At 45.6% G+C, this 22,023-nt stretch overlaps 1 protein-coding gene across 1 annotated transcript in view; it reads right to left on the minus strand.

Annotated features, from left to right (window-relative positions):
- Positions 1–930: 930 nt before the first annotated feature.
- Positions 931–22,023, minus strand: part of LOC137373810 (factor associated with metabolism and energy-like) — a 43,463-nt gene continuing 22,370 nt past the window's right edge. Inside the window, exons 5-6 of the mRNA XM_068039213.1 lie at positions 20,855–21,038; positions 931–7,666 (exon numbers count right to left, since the gene is read on the minus strand). Of these exons, the coding sequence (XP_067895314.1) occupies positions 7,419–7,666; positions 20,855–21,038 (432 nt within the window). The 3' untranslated portion in view covers positions 931–7,418. The remainder of the gene's footprint in view (positions 7,667–20,854; positions 21,039–22,023) is intronic.

Consider the following 22,023-nt stretch of genomic DNA (forward strand, 5'->3'; position numbering starts at 1 on the left):
CTGGTTTATATATAGCAGCCCCTAGAGTCCACGTCACATCCACTTCTCATGGGAGATAGCACTCATAATGCAGCAACTCTCCTGTGAGTGCTTATTGCCGCATGACACTCTCATATCTTACCCAGTTCTCAACCAATCATCTCCTTCTATCTAATCCTGCTTGACCTAAAGACTGCACTTGGTCTTGACTTACTGTGGCAATGCCATGGAAGATCAACTGATACATGAAATAACTGCAAAAATCCCAAAATGTTGTTCTACTAACATTGCTTGCAGATGTCCCCTAAAATATATGGCCTTCAAAGTTATTTAAAGTACTGATGTATGGCCGAGGATTAATTGACAATAAAACATATCCACAGATCCCTCAGCTTCTCCTTAAAATAAGGCTGTTTCTTAATTGATAATTTTACCACAACCATATAAGAATTAAGTATATAATTAAACAAAAATCATTTTAAATGTAAAAAAGCTCTATTAGTGGGATCACCAGCTGATTCATTGGTTCTCTTATTACTTTTATTTTTTTTTTCTTCTTTTAATTTAAATCATTATCCAGTGGTGAATTATAATCCTCACCCCTTTGGGACTATCCTGGATCAGGCCTACTTCTCAGATGTTCACTCTCAAATTAAGGTTAAGGTAGCCAAATCCTAAAGACACTCGAATGGGTTAAAAGGTCTGATCTAACTCTCCACAAAGGAAAGGAACGAACCAGGAATATTAACGTCTTCCAGATAGCTCTTTTTAGCAAGTTATAATGTCCCAGATATTGTAAGAGTCAGGAGTCTCTCATCAGTAATGTATCTCTTCACCAAAGAATTTGCAGAGATGTCGTTCACGAGTTAGTGATACAGAAGACTATGTGAGACAATATAAGTTCTAAATTATATGTAAATTTAATAAAGAACCGATATGAAATTTACAGCTGATGATACTGTTAAACACAAATTAACAGTTCTTAGGAAAAATAAATATGCATAATCTTATTTCTAGTAGAGAATCCAACTTTTAAATCTAAATATTGCTACAGTAGAATATTCTTAGTACTAGTTAAGCAAGATATCCATCAATTAACAAAGTAGCATATACCTTAAATCTCCAGGTAGTCAGTGACTATAGAGCTGGCAAGATGTCTCTGTCCCAGTTAAGGGGAGGATCATGCTCACCTTGCTCTGATAGTCAACACGATCCGCTCCAGCGAAACTAAATGAATTTAATCTGAGCTTCTCGTATTTATACCATTTTTCCCCAGTTACTGTTGGGTGCACTACCTTGATTAGCTGCAAGCATTCTTGTTGATCAATTGGTCATGACTCAGCTAATTGTGATTTTAACATTTATTCAGATATTGTTGGGTTTTCAGTAAAAAAAACACCTTATCAATCAGATAACCTCTGGCGGGCCCCCTTGGTTTAGGAGGTATGGTTGTTATTCAGTTGGGACTCTTTAACATCCTGGAAAGGACAGCATTACCCCTGAAAGAATCAAGAGTGCCAAGCCTGCTATACTCTCAGCACTCCATGAACTGCTTTGCCTGTGCTGGGATGAGGGAGCAGTTCCACAGGACATGCGTGATGCCAATATCATCACCCTCTATCAGAACAAGGGTGACCGCGGTGACTGAAACAATGACCGTGGAATCTCCCTGCTCAGCATAGTGGGGGAAAGCCTTCACTCAAGACGTTTTAAACAGACTCCAGAAGCTGTCTGTGCGTGTCTACCCTGAGGTACAGTGTGGCTTTCGAGCAGAGAGATCCACCATTGACATGCTGTTCTCCCTTTGCCAGCTACAGGAGAAATGCTGCGAACAACAGATGTACCTCTACGTTGCCTTCGTAGATCTCACAAAGCCTTTGACCTCGTCAGCAGATGTGGTCTCTTCAGACTACTAGCAAAGATCAGATGTCCACCAAAGCTACTAAGTATCATCACCTCATTCTATGACAATATGAAAGGCACAATTAAGTATAGCGGTGCCTCATCAGACCCCTTTCCTATCCTGCATGGCGTGAAACAGGGCTGTGTTCTCGCACCTACACTGTTTGGGATCTTCTTCTCACTGCTGCTTTCACATACGTTTAGGTCTTCAGAAGAAGGAATTTTCCTCCACACCAGATCAGATGGCAGGTTGTTCAATCTTGCCCATCTTAGAGCGAAGGCCAAAGTACGGAAAGTCCTCATCAGGGAACTCCTCTTTGCTGACGATGCTGCATTAACATCCCACACGGAAGAGTGTCTGCAGAGACTCATCGACAGGACTGTGGATGCCTGCAACGAATGATGGCCGAACCATCAGCCACAAGAAAACGAACATCATGGGACAGGACATCAGAAATGCTCCATCCATCAATATCGGCGACCACGCTCTGGAAGTGGTTCACGAGTTCATCTACCTAGGCTCAACTATCACCAGTAACCTGTCTCTCGATGCAGAAATCAACAAACGCATGGGAAAGGTGGCTGCTGCTATGTCCAGACTGGCCAAGAGGGTGTGGGAAAATGGCACACTGACACGGAACACAAAAGTCAGAGTGTTTCAAGCCTGTGTCCTCAGTACCTTGTTCTACGGCAGCGAGGCCTGGACAACATATGTCAGCCAAGAGCAACGTCTCAACGTATTCCATCGTCGCTGTCTCCGGAGAATCCTTGGCCTCAGGTGGCAGGACCGTATCTCCAACGCAGAACTCCTCGAGGCAGACAACATCCCCAGCATATACGCCCTACTGAGCCAGCGGTGCTTGAGATGGCTTGGCCATGTGAGCTGCATGGAAGATGGCAGGATCCCCTGAAGATGCACTGTACAGCGAGCTCGTCACTGGTATCAGACCCACCGGCCGTTCATGTCTCTGCTTAAAAACATCTGCAAACGCAACATGAAGTCCTGTGACATTGACCACAAGTCATGGGTGTCAGTTGCCAGCAATCGCCAGAGCTGGTGGACAGCTATAAAGGCAGGGCTAAAGAGAGGCGAGTCGAAGAGACTTAGCAGTTGGCAGGAAAAGAGACAGAAGTGTAAGGAGAGAGCCAACTATGTAACAGCCCCGACAACCAATTTTATCTGCAGCGCCTGTGGAAGAGTCTGTCACTCTGGAATTGGCCTTTATAGCCACTCCAGGCGCTGCTCCACAAACCACTGACCACCTCTAGGCGCTTACCCATTGTCTCTTGAGACAAGGAGGCCAAAGACTAGACTAGACTCTTTAGCGTGTGTCTTAGAGTAGATTAGATATCATCGGGCTTTTAGCTAAGAATTACCTTACCAATCAGTTAGCATGTTGTGAGTACCCTTTGCTTAGGTGCGTTGTCACACAATTTGATACCCTTTACTTAGAAAGATGAGGTAAGCAGTAGGCCTCCTTAAGTTAGAAAGCAGTAGGACCCCTTTATTTGGAAAGCAACAGGGCTCCACCCATTACTTAGAAGATGAAGTCTTTAACCTTTGAGTCCTCAGGGCTAGATTCCTTCACAATCCCTCAGTTTGTAAGTTAAACTTTGGATCTTTAATTAATGTCTTTATATGCTGTAGTAACAATGTTTTAAACTATTGTGTCGCCACAAATTAAAGTAGAAGTGGGTATTTCTGTACAACAGCTAACCTTTTTCCAGTAGAGATACAGATTTGGGTGTAAGCATTCCGAATGAATTGAATTCTACTTGTTGTGCAAATTTGATACAATAAATTCCACCATTCATTAAGGTGTCTGTAAGAACCTGGTTACTCATTGTGCTAACAGTCCCTTGATCCTTCAGTCATTAGTGCAGATTTGCATTCAATGAAACATATTTCATTCATCACCTGGCAGAATTATTATGGTCAGAATAAAGAGAGAAAAAAGTCATCCATGATGAGGTCAACATATTCTTTCGATGTTTATTTTTACTCAGGTGTTGCAACAAAAAGGGGGCTAAATTTGATAGCTCCCCAAACCGGGTGCAGGGATCACTATGCACAATTAATCCGCAACATGCAAACATCGTGCTGCTTAATGTTTTAAATTAGTTCAGCATCCAGCCAGCTGGACACATCACTTAAAGCTAGCCTGTACTGCTCAAAGCTAGCCTGCATGTCTTAAAGCATGGGGCATTGTGGCTGGAGTAGGTGCTGGGAGTCCTGTGGGCACTGAATCTGCCCTGGGAAAGACAGAATGACACAACATGGGAGAGAACAGGCTCCAAAGTTTTCAAACACTGCATTGGATGCCTTGGTGTTGGAGCAGTTGGAAAGGAAAGAAGAGATGTCATGTACCTGCTGGGAAGCAGGAGGCCCTCCAGATACATGCACAGAAGGTAGCGAGGTCAATGCCAGGAGTCAAGCCCCAAGAACATGGACACAGTGCCACAAGAAGTTCAGTGAGCTTACACGAGTTGTCAAGATCAGTGAATGCATCTTCAAATGCCATATACTACTAACTCACCACTAACCTCACACACAGCTCAAATCACCAGACTTCCATCACTCACCTACCAACAATCTCTATCAGGCCTCATACCTGGCATTCATATGCTACTCCTTACCTTCACACACTTAGCATTGTGAAAGCCTCACACCCACATCTCACAGGTGGCACACAATGCCAGGTATTCAACCATGACAGCCACATCAGCCAAACAGATTGCACAACACTCACTGACATATTCCCTTGTTCTTGCAGGACAAGGTAGCACACAACCGAAAAAAACAGGAGTTAAACTGAGAAGGACAGATGGGCCTGCCTGTTCTGACCCCCATGGAGGAGATGGTGGTCGCTACTATTGCTGAGGCCGTGACCAGAAGAGGTGCTGAAACCAGTGAAGATGATGGTATCCTCATTTCTAATCTTCCTTCTCACATCCAGCTCCCCTCCGTCCCACACATCTTTGATTTATAAGCTGCAGATGATGTAAACGTGTACTTCTTACTTCCCCACCTCTCCAACCCCACAATCTTACCCTTGTATCTTTCACCTTCTAGATACCCAAGAACTGCAACCTGGCCAGTCAGTGGAGGAACGGCAAGAAGACGGTAATGATGAAGGCACAGCAATGTCACTTGATTACACACTTGCAGCCACCAGCTCAGATACTGACACTGTGCATAATTTAGAGGTGGGATCTCTATGTGACAAGACACCAGGCACAAGTGGCCTCCCGCCATGGCAGGTGGCAAGGATAGCCTAGGTGCCAGCTCACTGGAGGAGAAGGCCGCACACAAGTTCTGTAGCAGAGGACTCAGATGAGCACTTAAATGGGGTATTCTACAGAAGGCAGCTGATGGGTATGCATAAAATGCTAGATGCGTTGGGAAGCCTGCAAAAAGCCTGTGGTCAATGTCAATTAGCATTGAAGAGTCCAGGACCAGCTTGGCACAGAATTTTTCATGGAGCTTGGAGCCCAGTCTTTCCTGCACAGAAGTAGTGACCAGCTCCATCAGCATACTTGTGGACCCAACCATGATGCAGCATCTGATAGCTGATGTTTCAACTTCCATTGTAGCACAAGCAGCTTCTACCAGAAGTCTGAGCTCTGCAGTAGAATGTCAGACTGAAGTCATGCAAGGTCAGCTTGCTGCCATGCAAGCTGGACATTGAGGAAGTGGAAATCCTTTTGGTTCTGGTATAGGGCAGAGTTGGCATGCAGCACCTGCAAAGCAATATGTGTGCAGTCACCCTGCGCCGTGGGAAGCCTGCAATCCTAGCGAAGCCGTGTGCTCACTCCACCTGCTTCGGTCTGGCAAGAAAGAATGAAATATAGTTAACTCTCAATGATAGAGAGGGTCAGTGACCTCTATCACACAAAAGTGGATGTCAAACACGATCTGGAAGCATCCAGATGCATAAAAGTTCATCACCATGGTCACCTTCACAGCCACTGGCAATGCAGTCCTTGCCCTGCTGAGATTGCAGTTGTGGCTGCAGCAGATTTCAGTAAGGTCGTCTTTACTGAAGCGCAGACATCTCTCACATTTTTCTTCACTGAGTTTCAGGAAGGAGAATTACTCCCTGAAAACCCTGGGTAGGTATGGCCTCCTGCTGAGAGTCCTTCTCCCCATTTTCCTGCTCCCTCTTCCAGCGACCTGTCCTGCTCTGCGTGGCCTCTGTTCATTCTCCAAGTCATACTGTATTCCAAGAGGAATCCCATCTAGTGCACCTGTGTCTGGAAGCAACTGGTTTCTGCAGAAGCCTTGAAGTTAGCAAAACCTCCATGATATTTGGGTCTCAGGATCTTATGACTTCTGCTCGCCACGACCCCACCCCCAACCCTGTTGATATAAGTTCTGCATGGCTTTCATCACTTTTTGTAAGAGATCCAATGGCCATTTGGCAAAACAGTAAACTTGTTTTCATTGGCGTACCAGCTAACGATCCTGCCCCAATCAGCTTTGAGGCCAGATTACCACACCACTCCTTGTGGACTATAGAAAGCACAAACAGTTGTAGGTACAAAACAACAGCCAGAAGAAATCAACCAGAAAATAACCTGTAAGTTGATAAAGATCCCATTTAAATAGCACTGATGGGAGGGAGGGGGAATCCTTCCTGCTGCTGAACATGTGTTCAACTGTGCAAGGTTAAGAGAGGGCATTAGCTGGAGTGTTGAGCTCCAAATGCCACTGCTGGGGTCTAATTAGCGCTGCACGCTGACTGGCACATGATCTGCCTGCTCTGCATACATCCAACAGACGTTCACTGCGCACATGCGGCACTTTCACTCATGTGGCACTAATTTTGCATCAGAACAGTTAATCTCACATTGAAAAACTGGAGGAAAAATAAAAATACAGTCTACTCCAAAATAATACAGGAAGGATGGCAAGTAAAGATTTGTAGATTTTCTTTACAAGGTTTGTATATCATAAATTTCAAAATCTCAAAATAATGTATTTTGAGATATCGACTGTGCATGTTATGTCGGCAACAGCCTATGGTACCCCTCACACTGAAGAATGCATTACAAACTTGCAAAAGAGCAGTAAGATCCCAATAAGGACATGGAAAGGATTAAGGTGGATGGACCAAAAAAACAGTCAAGGAGCATTTGAAATAGGGCAGAACGTTTGTGGGAGTGAGTTTCAAAAAGCATAGTCAAAGTGACGGAAATATCTGAGAGTGGAGTGGATGGAGAATGAGCAAAGTTGCAGTAGTGAAAGAGATTGCAGAGTGAACGGGTTTACAAAAAGAGATAAAGTTGGTTGAAGACAGTTGGATAAGCTGGAGAAAGAGGGGAGACCATGAGGGATTGGAAAACAAGGATGAGGATCTTCAAGTTGATTTTCAGTTTAAATCATGCCTTTCGACACCAATTTGAACACAGACTCCAGATTGGATAGATGCAGTTCTCCATATTTGTGTATCTGTACTGATTAAATTGTCAAATATTTCTGCAAACTTATCATATTACTGTGAAATGATTTGGCTTGGTTCAGCTCAAAAGAAAAGTTATAATTCTTGATCAAAGAATTCATCAAACACTGGGATTCGTTCAGTCTTAGTTCTCATCAGTCTGTGCTGTGACTGTCTCGTATTATCCATCCAGTAGTCCAAAGACTCATTGCTGGAGCTGTTGCTGAAAGTGTTCTGCTGTGTCTGATGCTTCACAAGTTGTTTGCATATCCTGAAGTGGTTGTTATCACCAAAATTATCATTTATGAAGAGCATTGGTGTGATCAAGTCATTCCATGGATTATCTAAAACAAAATAAGGAGAATTAATCAAAACATAATTACTTCGTTATTTTGTTAAAATTGAACTGAGTGTGCTTTTAAATCTTTGCGTTTTGGACTGCAGATTCTCCACTTCATTGTCCACGAGGAATGCTGAATCCCCTGGTCCAATGAAATGAGAATCAGGGCAGAGACACCCAGTGTCAGGTCTCCACCCCTACATCACTGCCCCAGGAGCAAACTGATGTAATTGGTCCTTTGCCTGCAGTAGGTGCCTACATGTGTCCTTTGAGCTCCAAACAGAGGGATGTCCAAAGAATCTTCATAATGGTTGTTGTGCTTGAACCCTTCATGGAACTGGGGGCTTCCAGGATCCCAGAAGCACACCAAGGAACCGAACGGTGGGAAAGTAACCAGCATTTCAAGGACCCTTCCTCCCAACGATATTTCACACACTACCGCCACCCTCTAACCCCACCCTTCGTGACTATCATCCATCTTTGTATGATATATTAAAATTTATACCTCTATTGTTGGGGGTCACAACGGCCATTTGGCAGGTCCTAAACTTGATTTCATTGACGTACTAGCTAAATATCCTGTCCCAATCTGCTTTGAGGCCAGATTAGCAGGAATCTTCCCACCCATCACCTGTCCCTGGCCCCCATCATTATCATTATCCATTTCTGGGGTGAACTGAGATCTCAGCCCCTCAAAAAAGTAATGGAAAACTTTAAGGGAAGGCCAGAACCCAGCATATCTGGGTCCCAGCTTAGTATGTGGTTTTGCCACCATGCTCCCACTGGAATTACCACTGAAATGTGCCCGATAGGCCAAGGATTTTTGATCCCCTGCAGTCTATAATACAGGATAAAATTAATGAATGATTAGAAAGGCTTGGATTAGTGACGGACAACCAGCCTAGATTTGTAAAGGGCAGGTCATGCTTGACTAATTTCCTTAATGTTTTTGAGGACATCATAGTGTATAAATGGAATGTAGTGGACGTGTTGTATGGATTCTCAGAAAGCATTTGATAAGTTTTTTTATTTTTTTTTTAGAGATACAACACTGAAACAGGCCCTTCAGCCCATCAAGTCTGTGCCGACCATCAACCACCCATTTATACTAACCCTACACTAATCCCATATTCCTACCACATCCCCACCTTCCCCGACCAATACTAAGGGCAATTTATAATGGCCAATTTACCTATCAACCTGCAAGTCTTTGGCTGTGGGAGGAAACCGGTGCACCCGGCGAAAACGCACACGGTTCACAGGATGAACTTGCAAACTCCGCACAGGCAGTACCCAGAATTGAATCCGGATCACTGGAGCTGTGAGGCTGCAGTGCTAACTACTGCGCCACTGTGCCACCCTAGCTTCTACATAAAAAATTTGTTTCAAAAACCATGGGACATGGTGTTAAAGAAAAGGTTACCATTTAAATAGAGAAATAGATACAGGACGGAAAGCGAAGAACAGAGGGTAAATGGATGTTTTTCAATTTGCAGGATGCAGATACTGGTATGCCCCAAAATCTCTCTCCCAGAATCACCAATTTTCCATTCATAAAAATTATTTGGACACAAAAGAAAAGTTTTTTGGTACCAAATTAGGCCATGAGGAAGAATGTTGGAGATGCAGCAGGGCATAGATAGGTGGCGGAAATGTGAATGAGTACAGTTTGGGAAAAAATGAACAGTGAAAGAAAAAGCAGCACAGATGGTAAGATTCTTAACAGAGAAACCAGAGGATGTAGATACATAGATATTTAGGGCTGAATTTTATTCAAGCAACAGGCTGCGTGGCGGCACCCTTTAAACTCAGCTGGGGTGCCCGCATTTAGCGGCCGCTGCAAAGCCCCCGCAATATTACGTGCTGGGGTTCATTAGCATCACAGCACCAGGCCGCCCTCCCCATATTACATGGGGAGAGGCGGGACATTCGGCACAGCGAGAGTTTTTGACAGCTCTGCAACAGGTGCTGGGGCCCTATTTTAAGCGCCCCAGCACCTGCTTCCTGACAGCTGTCAAAGAATACTTACCTGACTGCTGAAGAGTGGGACTGCTGTTATTCTTGCAGCAAAGCAGAAAGTCCTGCAGAAATCCAGCAGGTCAGGCAGCATCTTTGGAGAGAGAAGCAGAGTTAACTTGTCCAAGTTCACAGATCTGAAAATTAACTCTGCTTCTCTCCACAGATGCTGCCTGACCTGCTGAGTGACCCCAACACTTTCCACTTTGCTGCCACATACTTACCCTGTTGTGTCCCAGTGTCCTGTGAAGTTGCGATCCTCTTCTCCCACTCAAGTGTAACATTCCTTCTTGTAGGCGTGCCGCACCTGGGTGAATAATCTTAATTTTGCACATTCCAGGACGTGAGACTTAAATAGACCATAAAAGGTATTACAGAGGTTTACAGAGAACACACTGACACAAACGGGAAAGCACGGGTGTCACAGCAATGTAAATACGTCTTTCACTAAATATTCCTCACCAATGGGTGGCACAGTGGCGCAGTGGTTAGCACCGCAGCCTCACAGCTCCAGCGACCCGGGTTCAATTCTGGGTACTGCCTGTGTGGAGTTTGCAAGTTCTCCCTGTGTCTGTGTGGGTTTCCTCCGGGTGCTCCAGTTTCCTCCCACATGCCAAAGACTTGCGGGTTGATAGGTAAATTGGCCATTATAAATTGCCCCTAGTATAGGGAGGTGGTAGGGAAATATAGGGACAGGTGGGGATGTGGTAGGAATATGGAATTAGTGTAGGATTAGTATAAAAATGGGTGGTTGATGGTCGGCACAGACTCGGTGGGCCGAAGGGCCTGTTTCAGTGCTGTATCTCTAAAACTAAAACTAAAAAACATGTCTGTCCTTTCCTCTGTGCGAATGATGTGTACCAGCATGTAGCGCCAATGTCACACCCCTTTGCACCGTTAGACCTTCAGCAGAGCCAACATATGCAATAACATCATTGCCATGCCACCATTACTCATGAGCGTCTCCAAGGATGCAGTGACATGGACATTGGCTCAGTCAGCTGCTGCTTCTAATGCTTTACACAGGGATGCTGCAGATGTGGACTGGTGCACAGCAGATGAGTGAGGGTGATGTGTGGCTTGCAGAGCTCATGCCGGTTCCTGTGGAGCAGACAGCTTTTGTCTGATAAGCCACTGCCATACATCCCTAGCTCACTGCTAGCCCTGCATGCAGAGCCTGGGTGCCATCTGCCTTCCTTTGCGTCTTTCACGTTGTAGGTCCTCAGTGTCCTCATAGTCCGAAGAGGAATCCTGTTGACATCTCTCCTCATCATGCCAGGCCTGGTCCTTATTGGGTGCGTAATTGAGCAGAGCAGCTGGCCTTTTCGGCCCGTAGTACAGGACATCACCCTATCCATCCAGGCATTGGAAGCACTCTTTCAATATGCCAATCTCCTGCTCAATGATGGCTCATGTAGCTTAGTGGCTGGCATTGTATCTCTCCTGTTCAGCAGTGGTGGTGTCGGGAGCCATGTCTGCAAGGGATAGCCCTGATCTCCAAGAAGCCACCCCTCCATCTGAGCCAGTTCAGTGAGCAGTGGTGGCAGCCGGGACTGGCGCAAGACCCAGGTGTCATGACAGCTGCCTGAGAAGCAGTCATAGATTTGCATGAAACTTCTGCAGTGATCACATACCAGCTTCACCTGAATTGAAAAGATTCCTTTAATGGTGATGTCTGCAGCTGGTGGCCTGGCGGGAGGCCTGATGGCCACATGAGTGCAGTCTATGAACATTACAACCTATGATTCTCCGGCAATGGTGCCGCAACCTCTGGGCCTGGCTGTGAGCATCCATCCTAAAGTGGACATCCTCACTGGCCCTCCGGTGCAGGGCATAAGTGACCTCCCTGATGCAGCGGTGCACTGCTGACTGTGTGACCCCACAAAGGTCTCTGGTGGGCCCCTAAAGAGCTGCATAGGCATCAAGCTTGAGAACCACTGCCACTATGAGGAACAAAGGCATAGGATGCCAACGAAGCCCATGGGCTGCATGTCATCCTTAAGCAGGGCACAGAGACGTGCCACCACCCTCTCTACATGTGCAATCTCCTCTGACACTGATGTTCTGACATCTGATGGCATGCCATGTAGGGCCTGTAGAGGAACAGCAATCGTAATGGCGACCTCCACTTGGGGGCTGCCGCTCACGACCGGGGGCCTCTTCGTGAATCGCGCCTGCCTGTTGATATGCCTCTGGCGCGTACAGATCCTCACGAGCAGAGGATCATGCAATGTAGGATGAGTCATACCTATTTCCATGTGATAAATAAAGTTGAACCCTTCATGTATTCGAAGGTTCTTAACAGGGCAGGGATTAGTGTTGACAGGTACATCAGCTGCTTTCATGGATCAACTATATGGCGTGCCATGGCATTGCCCATCTTGACCAAAACTCCAAGTAGCACAGCATGACCATATCAAGATCCTACCAGCTGAATCGATTGCCCCAACCATCCATATAACTTTAATGCTCCTGCCCTTTATGGCACCCTCCCCACACACAGGGTGAATAGAGTGCCATTGTTCCTTCACAAACACAAATAAATACAGAGCGTACACTGTTTACAGAGAGAAGGTTAACAGGACCTCCCATCATGCCTGCAGAGCTTTCCCTCCAGTAATCCCAGACCCCCTCCCTCCTCCCTTCTATTATGCAGGGTGAGACCCCTGTATCTCGCCCTCCCTCCTCCCTTCGAATATGCAGAGTGATAACCCTGTAATCCTCCCCTCCCTCCTCCCTCTAAGAATGCAGAGTGAGACCCCTGTATCCCCCCCTCCCTCCTCCCTTCCAATATGCAGAGTGAGACCCCTGTAATCCTCCCCTCCCTCCTCCCTCTAAGAATGCAGAGTGAGACCCCTGAATCCCCCCTCCCTCTTCCCTTCCAACATGCAGAGTGAGAACCCTGTAATCCTCCCTTCCCTCCTCCCTCTAAGAATGAAGAGTAAGACCCCTGTATCCCCCCCTCCCCTTCCAACATGCAGAGTGAGAACCCTGTAATCCTCCCCTCCCTCCTCCCTCTAAGAATGCAGAGTGAGACCCCTGTATCCCCCCTCCCTCCTCCCTTCCAATATGCAGAGTGAGACCCCTGTATGCCCCCCCCCTCCCTTCCAACATGCAGAGTGAGACCCCTGTAATCCCCCCCTCCCTCCTCTAAGAATGCAGAGTGAGACCCCTGAAAAGGCACGTGACGTCTGCCCGTTTATCGAAAAATCTGGAGGTGTCCATGGAGAGACGGCGGGCTGCATAGTCTGCAGAGGTAAGTACCGTTTAACATATTGTAATGGGGGGTGCCGCCGTCATGCGGCGGGAGGGGGGCCGCACTGAGGTCCCCCCGCTGCTGGTAATTTGCAGCAGGCCCTTCTCGATGTCACGGGTCAAGGCGGGCCTCTCCCCGCAGAATTTTACCGGCCTCCACGCCACGACCCACGACGTCAACGGGCCAGTAAATTTCAGCCCTTAGAGTGCAGATTGGCAAAAAAATAATTTAAAAAGGCAAATGGGATTCTAGGTATTTTACTTAGGAGCACTGAATATACTGTAAAAGCAAATAAGTGATGCCAAGTTTGTAAAAGAAACTGGTTAGGCCTCTGTTGGGAACAGTCGCATAGTGGTAATGTTACTGGACTAGTAATCCAGTGACATGACTTCAAATCCCACCAAGGCAGCTATTGGAATTTAGATTCAATTAATTAATAAATCTGGAATAAAAAAGCTAGTTTCAGTAATGGTGACAATAAAACTACCAGATTGTTGTAAAAACCCAGCTAGTTTGCTAATGTCGTTTACTGTCCTTACTCAGTCTAGCCTAAACGTGACTCCAGACCCACAGCAATGTCTTTAACTCTTAACTGCCCCTTGAAATGGCCCAGAAAGCCACTCATCAACCTGTTACAGAAAAATCAATGAGTAAAACAAGACAGACGACACAGCATCAACTTAGGCACCGGAAACATCAAAGGCATATCTTGCCCAGTGGACCCTGCTAAGTTCTCCTCACAACAATATGGGAATTTGTGCCAAAATTGGGAGAGTTGTCCACAGACCACGAAAGCAACATCCTGACAAAGTCATACTCACTGAATCATATCTTACAACCAATGTCCCAGACTCTTCCATCACCATCCCAGGGTATAGCCTGTCCTCTGGCAGGACAGACCTACCAGATGTAGCTGCACAGAGGTATACAGTGGGTAGGAAGTGGCCCTGGAAGTCCTCAACATTGACTCCAGACCCCATGAGGTCTCATGGGCAAGGAAATCGTCCACTGATTACTGCCTACTGCCCTCCCTCAGCTGATTCATCAGTACTCCTCCATGTTGAACACAGCTTGGAACAAGCACTGAGTAGAAGGACACAGAATGTGCTCTGGGTGGGAGACTTCAATGTCCATTGTTAAGAGTGACTCAGTAGCACCACTACTGACCGAGCTGCCCGAGTCCTGTATGACCTGCAGCAGGTCTTGAGAGACCCAACAAGAGGGAAAAACCTATTTTACCTCACTCTCATGAATCTACCTGTCACAGATGCATCTGGCCATGACAGTATTGATAGGAGTGACCATCACACAGTCCCTTGTGGAGGTGAAGTCCTACCTTCACACTGAGGATACCCTCCATTGTGTTGTGTGGCACTACCGCTGTTCTAAATGGGACAGATCCAGAACACATCTAGCAGCTCAAAACTGGGTATCGATGAGGCGCTGTGGGCCATCAGCAGCAGCAGATTTGTATTCAACAACAAACTCTAACCTCATGGTCTGGCATATCCCTCATTCTACCATTACCATTAAGCCAGGGGATCAACCCTGGTTCAATGAGGAATGCAAGAGAGCATAACAGGAGCAGTAGCATATGTAAAAATATGATACCAATCTGGTGAAGCTACAACACAGGACTACATGTATGTTTAACAGTGGAAGAAGCACATGATAGACAGACAGATCAAAGCGATCCCACAACCAACGGATCAGATAAAAGCTTTGCAGTCCTGCCACATCCAGTCATGAATGGTGGTGGACATTTAAAATAAAGGGACAAACAACCCCATCCTCAATGATGGGGGAGCCCAGCACATCAGTGCAAAAGACAAGCCTGAAGCATTTGTAACCATTTTCAGCCAGAAGTGCCAAGTGGATGATCCATATTGGCCTCTTCCTGAGGTCCCCAGCGTCACAGTTGCCAGTCTTCAGCCAGTTCAGTTCACTAGCGTGATATCAAGAAATGGCTGACGGCACTGGATATTCCGGCAGTAGTACTGAAGACCTGTGCTCCAGAACTCGCCGCAACCCTTGCCAAGCTGTTCCAGTAGGTACAACACTGACACCTACCCGACAATGTGGAAAATTGCTCAGGTATATCCTGTCCACAAAAAACAGGACAAATTCATCCCGGCCAATTACTGCCACATCAGTCTACTCTCAATCATCAGCAAAGTGATGGAAGATGTCGTTGACAGTGCTATCAAATGGTACTTATTCAGCAATAACGTGCTCACTGATGCTTTGGGTTCCACCAGGGCCACTCGGCTCCAGACCTCATTATAGCCTTGGTACAAACATGGACAAAAGAGCTGAATTCAAGAGGTGAGGTGAGAGTGAGTGCCCCTGACATCAAGGCAACATTTGACTGAGTATGACATCAAGCAGCCCTAGCAAAATTGAAGTCAATGGGAATCAGGATGAAAACTCTCCACTGGTTGGAGCTATACCTAGTACAGAGGAAGATGGTTGTGGTTGTTGGAGACCAATCATCTCAGCCCAAGACATTGTTGCAGGAGTTCCTCAGTGTAGTATCCTAGATCTAACCATCTTCAGCTGCTTCACCAATGACCTTACCTCCAACATCAGGTCAGAAGTGGGGCTGTTCACTGATGATTGCGCAGTGTTCAGTATCATTCACAACTCCTCAAACACTGAAGCAGTCCATGCCCACATGCAGCAAGGCCTGCACAACATTCAGGCTTGGGCTGAAAAGTGGGAAGTAACATTCATGCCACACAAGGGGCATCTCCAACAAGAGAGAATTTAACCATCTCCTCTTGATGTTCAACATCATTACCACTGCTGAAACCCCCAAGATCAACATCCTGGGGGCTACCATTGACCAGAAACTACACTGGATCAGCCACATAAATACTGTGGCTACAACAGCAGGTCAGAGGCTGGGAATTCCACAGCTAGTAACTCACCTCCTGACTTCCCAAAGCCTGTTAACCATCTACAAGGCACAAGTCAGAAGTGTGATGGAATACTTTCCACTTGCTTTGATAGGTGCATCTCCAACAACACTTAAGTTCCACACCATCCAGGACAAAGTAGCCCACTTGTTCAGCACCCCATCCATCACCTTAAACAATTCACTCCCTCCACCACTGGCACAGTGTGGCAACCGTGTGTACCATCTACAAGATGCACTGCAGCAACTTGCCAAGGGTCCTCTGACCGCACTTTCCAAACCCGCGACCTCTACCAACTCGAAAGACAAGGGCAGCTGACTCATGGGAACACCACCACCTGCAAGTTCCCCTCCAAGTCACACACCATCCTGACTTGGAACTATATCACCATTCCTTCATTGTCGCTGGGTCAAAATCCTGGAAATCCCTTCATTACAGCGTTGCGGGTGTACCTACACCACATGGACTGGAGTGGTCCAAGAAGGCGGCTCACCACCACCTCCTCAAGGGCAATTAGGGATGGGCAATAAATACTGGCCTTGCTAGTGTGCTCACATCCCATGAACAGATAAAAAATTCCATGCAATTCTGGGCAATCTATTATTGGGAGGATTTTTAAAAATTCATTCATGGGATGTGGGCTTTGCTAGCTAGGCCAGCATTTATTGCCCATCCCTAATTGCCCTTGAGAAGGTGGTGGTGATCTGCCTTCTTGAACCATTGCAGTCCATGTGAGGTAGGTACATCCACAGTGCTGTTAGGAAGGGAGTTCCAGGATTTTGACCCAGCGACAGTGAAGGAACGTCGATATACTTCCAAGTCAGGATGGTGTGTGACTTGGAGGGGAACTTGCAGGTGGTGGAGTTGCCATGCATTTGCTGCCCTTGTCTTTCTAGTTGGTAGAGGTCACAGGTTTGGAAGGTGCTGTCTAAGGAGGCTTGGTGCGTTGCTGCAGTGCATCTTGTAGATGGTACACACTGCTGCCACTCTGTGCCAATGGTGGAGGGAGTGAATGTTTAAGGTGATGGATGGGTGCCGAACAAGTGGGTTACTTTGTCAAGGATGGTATGGAATTTAAGTGTTGTTGGAGCTGCAGCCATCCAGGCAAGTAGACAGTAGTCTATCACACTTCTGACTTGTGCCTTGTAGATGGTTAACAGGCTTTGGGGAGTCAGGAGGTGAGTTACTTGCCACAGGATACCTAGCCTCTGACCTGCTCTTGTAGCCACGGTATTTATATGGCTACTCCAGTTCAGTTTCTGGTCGATGGTAGGCCCTAGGATGTTCATAGTGGGGGATTCAGTGATGGTAATGCCATTAAATATCAAGGGGAGATGGTTAGATTCTCTTTTGGTGGAGATGGTCATTGCCTGGCACTTGAGTGGCACGAATGTTACTTGCCACTTATCAGCCCAAGCCTGGATATTGTCCAGGTCTTGCTGCATTTCTACATGGACTGCTTCAGCATCTGAGGAGTCGCGAATGGTGCTGAACATTGTGCAATCATCAGCGAACATCCCCACTTCTGACCTTATGATTGAAGGAAGGTCACTGATGAAGCAGCTGAAGATGGTTGGGCCTAGAATACTACCCTGAGGAACTCCTGCAGTGATGTCCTGGAGCTCAAATGATTGACCTCCAACAACCACAGCCTCACAGCTCCAGCGACCCGGGTTCAATTCTGGGTACTGCCTGTGTGGAGTTTGCAAGTTCTCCCTGTGTCTGTGTGGGTTTCCTCCGGGTGCTCCGGTTTCCTCCCACATGCCAAAAAGACTTGCAGGTTGATAGGTAAATTGGCCATTATAAATTGCCCCTAGTATAGGTAGGTGGCAGGGAAATATAGGGACAGGTGGGGATGTGGTAGGAATATGGAATTAGTGTAGGATTAGTATAAATGGGTGGCTGATGGTCGGCACAGACTCGGTGGGCCGAAGGGCCTGTTTCAATGCTGTATCTCTAACTCACTAACCACAACCATCTCCCTTTGCACTATGCATGAATCCAACCAGCAGAGAGTTTTCCCCCTGATTCCTATTGACTTCAGTTTTGCTCGGGTTCCTTGATGCCATACTCGGTCAAATTGCTGCCCAAGGGCAGTCACTCTCACCTCACCTCTTGAGTTCAGCTCTTTTGTCCATGTTAGTACCAAGGCTGTAATGAGGTCAGGAGCTGAGTGGCCCTGGTGGAACCCAAACTGAGCGTCACTGAGCAGGTTATTGCTAAGCAAGTGCCGCACTGTTGATGACACCTTCCATCATTTTACTGATGATTGAGTAGACTAATGGGGAGGTAATTAGCCAGGTTGGACTTGTCCTGCTTTTTGTGTACAGGACATACCTGGGCAATTTTCCACATTGTTGGGTAGATGCCAGTGTTGTAGCTGTACTGGAACAGCTTGGCTAGGGGCACGGCAAGTTCTGGAGCATAGGGCTTCAGTATTATCACCAGAATATTGTCAGGGCCCACAGCCTTTGCAGTATCCAGTGCCTTCAGTCGTTTCTTGATAGCAAGCGGAGTGAATCGAATTGGTTAAAGTCTGGCATCTGTGAAGTGGGGACTTCAGGAGGAGGCCCAGATGGATTATCCGCTTGGCTCTTCTGGCTGAAGACTGTTGCAAATGCTTCAGCCTTATCTTTCGCACTGATGTGCTGGGCTCCCCCATCATTGAGGATGGGGATATTTGTGGAGCCACCTCTTCTAGTTAGTTGTTTAATTGTCCACCACCATTCACGGCTGGATGTGGCAGGACTGCAGAGCCTAGATCTGATCCATTGGTTATGGGATCACTTGGCTCTATCGCATGCTGCTTACACAGTTTGGCATGCAAGTAGTCCTGTGTTGTAGCTTCACCAGGTTGACACCTCATTTTGAGGTATGCCTGGTGCTGCTCCTGGCATGCCCTCCTGCACTCTTCATTGAACAAGGATTGGTCACCTGGCTTGATGGTAATTGTAGAGTGGGGGATATGCCAGCCCATGAGGTTACATAAGAACATAAGAACTAGGAGCAGGAATAGGCAATTCAGCCCCTCGAACCTGCTCCGCCATTCAATACGATCATGGCTGATCTCATCTCGGCCTCAACTCCACTTTCCTACCCGTTCTCCATAATCCTTCAACCTATTTCTAATTAAAAATCTGTCTTTCTCCTCCTTAAATTTACCCAATGTCCCAGCATCCACCGGACTCTGGGGTAGTGAATTCCACAGATTGTGGTTGAGTATAATTCTGCTGCTGCTGATGGCCCACAGCGCCTCATGGATGCCCAGTTTTGCATTGCTAGATCTGTTCGAAATCTATCCGATTTAGCACGGTGGTAGTGCCACACAACACGATGGAGGGCATCCTCAATGTGAAGGCGGGACTTCGTCTCCACAAGGACTGTGCGGTGGTCACTCCTACCAATACTGTCATGGACAGATGCATCTGTGGCAAGCAGTTTGACGAGGACGAGGTCAAGTATGTTTTTCCCTCTTGTTGGTTCCCTCACCACCTGCCGCAGACCCAGTCTATCAGCTATGTCCTTTAGAGCTCGGTCAGTAGTGGTGCTACCGAGCCACTCTTGGTGATGGACATTGAAGTCCCCCACCCAGAGTACATTCTGCACCCTTGCCACCCTCAGTGCTTCCTCCAAGTGGTGTTCAACGTGGAGGAGTACTGGCTCATCAGCTGAGGAAGGGCGGTAGGTGGTAATCAGCAGGAGGTTTCCTTGTCCATGTTTGACCTGATGCCACGAGACTTCAGTCATGGGAAGTGAACAGCAAAGCAGAATGATACCAGCAATGTGACATTGTTGATATGAAAATACTCAAATTATTATGGAACAGAAAAGATAAAGAGAGAAACCTAATTGAAATTGTGATAATTTTTGAAAGGCAAAACAGCAAAAGATTATTTCGATGTGTTGGCAAATTAGTAATAAAGGAATATCCTCAGGATTTTCACTTGAAATGAAGGCAATTTTGAAGGATTACTTTCCACGGAGGGATATCAGAACAAGGAATGCTTTACCACAAGCGGCAACTGAGGCATCATTTATAAGTAGATTGGATAAGTCTTGATAATTAAGACTATATAAAGATATGGAGAACAGGCAGGAAAATGGGATTAGATACCTCCAGTTGAAGAGCTAGCACAAATGCACATGCAATGGGCCAAATGGCCTCCTTCTGTCCAGTAATTACTAAACTTTTGATTGTTCAACATTTAATGCAAAATCCAAACAGTAACTTGAATGATTTTCAGTCTGTGTTAATTCTCTCTCATACCACAAAATCGTTTCTACCCTGCTGTAAGGGTAATGAGCCTGTACCAGAATTTGTCATTGCCTTTATGCACAGTATTTAGGGTGATCACCCATCTGGTTTTGAAGGAAACAGTTCTGTTTTGAGAAAGACCATTTGGTAATTTGAGGAACGAAAACCAAACAATAACAGACCATTTTCTCACCCATGTGCACCAGATAACTTAGGCCAGCAAACAAGAATAGCAGGGTTAGAGGTCATGTGGCTGCAGGTTTCTAACTTCTCTGATCTAGGATGACTGCCCATTTATACCCAGTGCACCAGCATTTCTTACAAATGAACCTGAACATGGAAAATCGTCTGGATTTGGCAATGTTCCATGTTGTGTGGTTTTCAAAAAACTTATGCTTTGGTGGGGAGAGTAAAATCAGCCCCGTAATATGATTTTTGACTGTTGCACATGTGCGAGATGTGTTTTGTGTCATGTGCAAGCAAATCCATTTTATTCATGTTGTCAGCTTCTAAAAATGACCCAGATCATTCAGTTTTGGAGTAGGAAAAGGATATAATATAAATACCAAATGCTGTTTAAAACACATTTCTGCAAAATAAAACATTTTGGATACATGACTTTAAAAATGTCAAGCACTCTAATGTGGTAAGGACTCACACCCTCTCTGTGGGAGGTAGGCCCCCAAATTCCTATATGTAATAATTCATTAGTGCCTTTGCATTTTATCCAAGGAATAATTTAGTTACCATCATCTGTATTGAATGTTTCATCATGTTCTATTGCGATATAGTACTGATCTTCTTGATGATTATTATTTTGTGCTCTTTCCCTTGCTTTTTTAGCCTTAAGATCGTTTATTTTCTGTTTATTATTGTGAGTCTCCAGGTGAAGACTCCTCTTCAGTTCTGTCTGTTCCTGCAGATGAATTATCTGTTCAGAGAAACAAATAAAGCCATGACCAATGACTCCACTGGGTTATGAAAAAATTAAATGTGATAAAAGTTTGGATTGGAAACTGAATACAACCCGAAGCATAAATACAAAGTACGGCTACAAAGTTAATCAAAACTCCAATATGATGTTAATTTGTTATATTTGATTTGAAATAGGTGTCAGCTTTACTGCTGTGTTATAATCGATCTACATCTCAGACTATCGATAACCAAGGGTACAGATAGGCTATAGTTGTATTTTTATTACTGTTATAGATCTTGTTTTCTCTATATCCTATTTGTTTCTCATTAAATATGGATGAAACACTGATGGAGAATATGATTCCGAAACTAAAAGATGATTAGTCCCCATGTCTGGATGGTATGCACTCACACATACTCAAGGAAACTAGAAACCGATAACAGAGGCACTAGTTTATATATATATAAATTCTATAGAAGCAAGAATAGTGCCAGAGGATTGATGGACACCTAATGTTGCTCCTATATAGGAAAAGGGAAATAGAACAAATCCTGGGAACTATGGACCAGTGAGCATAACATCAGTGATAAGAAACATACTGGAATCTATAAAATAAGTGATAGAAGAACATCTAGAGACAGAAAGCATAATTTTAAAAAGTCAGTATGGATTCTGAAAGGCTAATCCATGCTTAACTAACCTGAGATAATTCTTTAAAGATGTAACGGAACGAGTAGATAAGGATAATGAGAAGCTGTCATATGCTTGCACATTCAAAAGGCCTTTGATAAGATAGCACGTAGTAGGCTCATGGCAAAGGTTAGGGCATGTGGAGCCAGAGAACAAAGAGCTGAATGGATAGAAAATTGGATAAAAAATATAGAAAGTAGGGGTGAAGAGTAGTTATTCAGAAGAAAGGAAAGGTTCCACAAGGTTCAGTGCTGGGATCACTGTTACTCATAAATTACATTAATGATATGGACTTGGGAATAAGTGACTC

This window comes from Heterodontus francisci, chromosome 9 (genome assembly GCF_036365525.1).
Source record: "Heterodontus francisci isolate sHetFra1 chromosome 9, sHetFra1.hap1, whole genome shotgun sequence".
NCBI classification, from domain to species: Eukaryota; Metazoa; Chordata; class Chondrichthyes; order Heterodontiformes; family Heterodontidae; genus Heterodontus; species Heterodontus francisci.